This window comes from Urtica dioica, chromosome 6 (assembly GCF_054948205.1).
Source record: "Urtica dioica subsp. dioica isolate 48M chromosome 6, U.dioica_male_clone48M_v1_H2, whole genome shotgun sequence".
Classification (NCBI taxonomy): domain Eukaryota; kingdom Viridiplantae; phylum Streptophyta; class Magnoliopsida; order Rosales; family Urticaceae; genus Urtica; species Urtica dioica.
This window is the reverse complement of record NC_142761.1, coordinates 32,789,314-32,792,836: the sequence shown is the minus strand read 5'-3', so window position 1 is coordinate 32,792,836 and position 3,523 is coordinate 32,789,314. Positions and strand designations below refer to the sequence as shown.

At 36.8% G+C, this 3,523-nt stretch overlaps 1 protein-coding gene across 1 annotated transcript; it reads left to right on the top strand.

The window, feature by feature from the left end:
• Window positions 1–1,415: 1,415 nt before the first annotated feature.
• Window positions 1,416–2,554, top strand: LOC149393705 (MLP-like protein 31). Its single transcript, XM_089617374.1, has 2 exons — window positions 1,416–1,689; window positions 1,966–2,554. Exons 1-2 carry the CDS (start codon window positions 1,500–1,502, stop codon window positions 2,244–2,246), a joined length of 471 nt encoding a protein of 156 aa, XP_089473500.1. The 5' UTR covers window positions 1,416–1,499; the 3' UTR covers window positions 2,247–2,554.
• Window positions 2,555–3,523: the final 969 nt, after the last annotated feature.

The following is a 3,523-nucleotide window of genomic DNA, read 5'->3' as shown; positions in this document are numbered from 1 at the left end:
GATACTTTTTCAACAGTTGCAAAGTTAGTTACAATCAAGATGCTATTGGCTCTAGTTGCATCTCAAAAATGGCATTTAGCTCAATTAGACATTAATAATGCATTTCTAAATGGCGACTTGTTTGAAGAAGTATATATGGAACTGCCACATGGTTATGTACCACAAAAGGCTTCATCATCTACTACCTCAACCAAACTTGTCTGCGTACTGCACAAATCAATCTAGCTATGGTTTGAAACAAGTTTCAAGGAAATGGAACATTAAGTTCACTGAAGCTGTTGTGCTGTGTGGTTCAGCAATCCAAATCGGATTACTCACTTTTCACTCGTTGTTCTGGATATAAGTTTGTTGCTGTATTGTTATATGTAGACGACATTATTGAAGCAGGTGCTTATGCCAAAGCTATAGTTGAGGTGGAAGTGTTTTTGCAACAACACTTCATACTCAAAGATCTAGGGATATTTCTATGGGGTTTGAGGTCACTCTGTTGTCACCAAAAATTGTCGTTTCACAATGGGATTACGCGTTACAGATGATTTTTTACTTTGATTTCTTGGAGTGAAAGCCATTGTCCACACCTATGTGTCCCAAGAGTGACTCCTGGTGTAACAAGCATGGAGTCTCATACTATGAATTGTGAAATATGGAAATACAGAGTTTATTTAATTACTGAGAATAGAGAGATAATTCGAGAGAGGTTTCGAATTCCGTTTTAATGATTTTGATAGTTTGTTGCAAAACGAGGAGTTACTTTTAAAAATAGGAAGTTAAGTGATTAAATTGATATGCTAGTAATCACAACAAATTGTTATATATTTATTAATTAATTTACTAGAAATTTGGTGAAACAAAGAAATTCGTTACTTTCTTTAAAAAATGCATACTAAACGATATATATCTATTTTTCTTTTAAAAATATTTGTTTTTTCTTCTAGACATTAACCATAAGGTCCCACATATTTGTTTTATCTTCTTAACAACGTGTTCCTTGAGTATTTGACAAAATTAAATATTTACATAAGATCTTTTTATCTTATTAAAATAATTAAAACTACAAAAGATAGAAATATAGACCAGGATGTGGAGAGTAACTGATTATACAGTAGTGAGTGAGCAAATCACACAACAGCAGAATGACCAGGTTGCGGCTTCAGGATGTTAGATTTTGATACACTCGGAGATATTCCAAAAATAAATAGATATTAATTCTAAGAATCCTTCACATTTTCAAACCTTTCTTTAATACGTTGCTTTTATCTCTTAGACTTTTTCCATCGTACTAAATGAAGCTGTAAAAAAACTGGAAAGAACAAAAACAATAATGCTATATTTTCCACCCCATTGATATTATTTAAATATATATATATATATATATATATATATATATATATATATATATATATATATATATATTCTCTCCACCTATAAAAGGGTAAGGTCCAGACAAGTTATTCGTCACAATTGTTTAGCTTGAAATATAATTATATTGAAATAGGGAAATGTCGTCGGATCTGTGTGGGAAGCTTGAATTTAATGTTGAAATCAAAGCAACGGCGGAGGCATTCCACAACTTGTTCGCCAAGAAACCCCACCATGTTGCCAATGCCACTGACAAAGTTCACGGAGTTGAGTTATTAAAAGGGGAGTGGGGAACTGTAGGATCCCATATCGTCTGGAACTATGTTCATGGTTTGTAATCTAATAATAAAACGAGAGTTTTACTCATTTTAAGGGCCTATTGTCCCTCCCTCAATTTTCTTCAACAAAAATTGTACAAAACTATTGCATTTTCACTAGTTTTATTTTTTGTATATTTCTTTTATTCTAAAAATTTCCAAATCAACCATCCTAAACTTTTTTTTCGTCTCTACAAACCTACTTCTATGATCATGTTCATCTTACAAACAGTTGTTTGCATGCCTATTACTCCCTTGATTAACTAATTCTGACTGTACTAATACCCAGACGGGAAACCTAAAAGAACAACGGAGATAGTCGAAGCTATCGACCATGAGAAAAACTCTATCACTTTAAAAGTGATAGAAGGAGACCTCACGGAGAACTACAAGAACCTTACAATCACTGTGCGAGTGACAACCAAATCCGACGGTCAGGGAAGTGTGGTTCACTGGACCATGGCGTACGAAAAGCATCGCGGCGATATAGAGGACCCACACAGCTTCGTTCCATTCCTGAGTGAACTTTCAAAAGATCTCGATATTCAACTTCTTAATGACAAGGAATGAGATTTCGATCCCCACTTATACGTATATATGGTCTGGCGAGCTATATTATATTGATGTCTTGTTTATGCATATTATAAATATCTGCAATAAGGGCTCGCGCACTGTACTGGTTATAAATGTCGCTTTTTCTTTTGCTTTTAATTACAGTGTGGTTTTTGTGTCTTGGCCTGTCGCATCCTCGTTGTTGTTTTATGTGTGCTATATAAGCTGTAATGTTTTCATGCTGGGACATATTTGTGAAAGTCTGTAATAATTTTAATAAAATATTTTTGAAATTTAGAGAGAGAGAGAGAGTCGAATCTGAGAAATATTCTTCTTGTTATTGATATGAAATTGTATCACCTATTTATAGATATGGTGGATTCATTAGACTAGACTTGATACATGATCAGTATAATAAATGTACGTAATAACTACTTCTAGGAAATAGAAAATAATAAATGTTACACAGAAAATAAGGCATAGAAAATAGATGACAAATAAATGTAACACATTTTCCCATGTGATATGAGTTCCAAGGAGTGAGGACTTCCGAGGCATGCTTGTCAGGAGGAAGGACGAGGTGACGAGATGAAGCTTAGGCGAGCTGACGAAGTGACACGGGAGGGCGAACTGACGAGCTGACGAAGTAACACGGGAGGGCGAACTGACGAGCTGATTTCAACACTCCCCCTCAAGCTTGACTGTATATGTTGAGGAGGTCAAGCTTGCTACATAGCTCGGAGAAGGTTGCTCGAGGAAGGGCTTTGGTGAGAATGTCGGCGAGCTTACGTGAGGATGGTGGACGAGCTGACGTGATGATGGTGAGACGATCTGACGAACTGATTTTCTACACTCCCCCTCAAGCTTGATTTGGTATGATGAAGAAATCGAGCTTGGATTGCACAGTTCGAAGAGGCTCATCAATAGGATAGTCATTGAGTTGAGCTTTCTCGTGCTTGGTCTCAATGTGAGGTGAGTGCGGATGAGTCTGAGGATGAGCTCGGACGTTACGAGGTTTCTCTGTTGACATGCGAGCTTCGAGGACTTCGACTCCATCTTGACAGCTGAAAACTTCGGCGAGTTGGGCTACAACTTGTGTTGAGAGCTTGTTGTGAGAAGAGCTCTGACGAGTCCGAGTTGGATTATGCTTGCTCGGTGATACAAGCTTCCGATTTTCTTCCACATGACTACAACTGATTTTCCTCCAAGCATGCCTGTCTCTTTTGCAGGTCTTCGTTCCTAGAGTTGCGTCTTGGAGCTTATTTACTTCCAAGTATACCTGGTCTATGTTAACA

What these genes read in the sequence shown, in the direction of transcription:
- LOC149393705 (XM_089617374.1), top strand. Translation starts at nt 1,500, where the DNA reads ATGTCGTCGGATCTGTGTGGGAAGCTTGAATTTAATGTTGAAATCAAA. An exon ending in CGTCTGGAACTATGTTCATG is followed by an intron (nt 1,690 to 1,965) that starts GTTTGTAATCTA and finishes ACTAATACCCAG; the next exon opens with ACGGGAAACCTAAAAGAACA.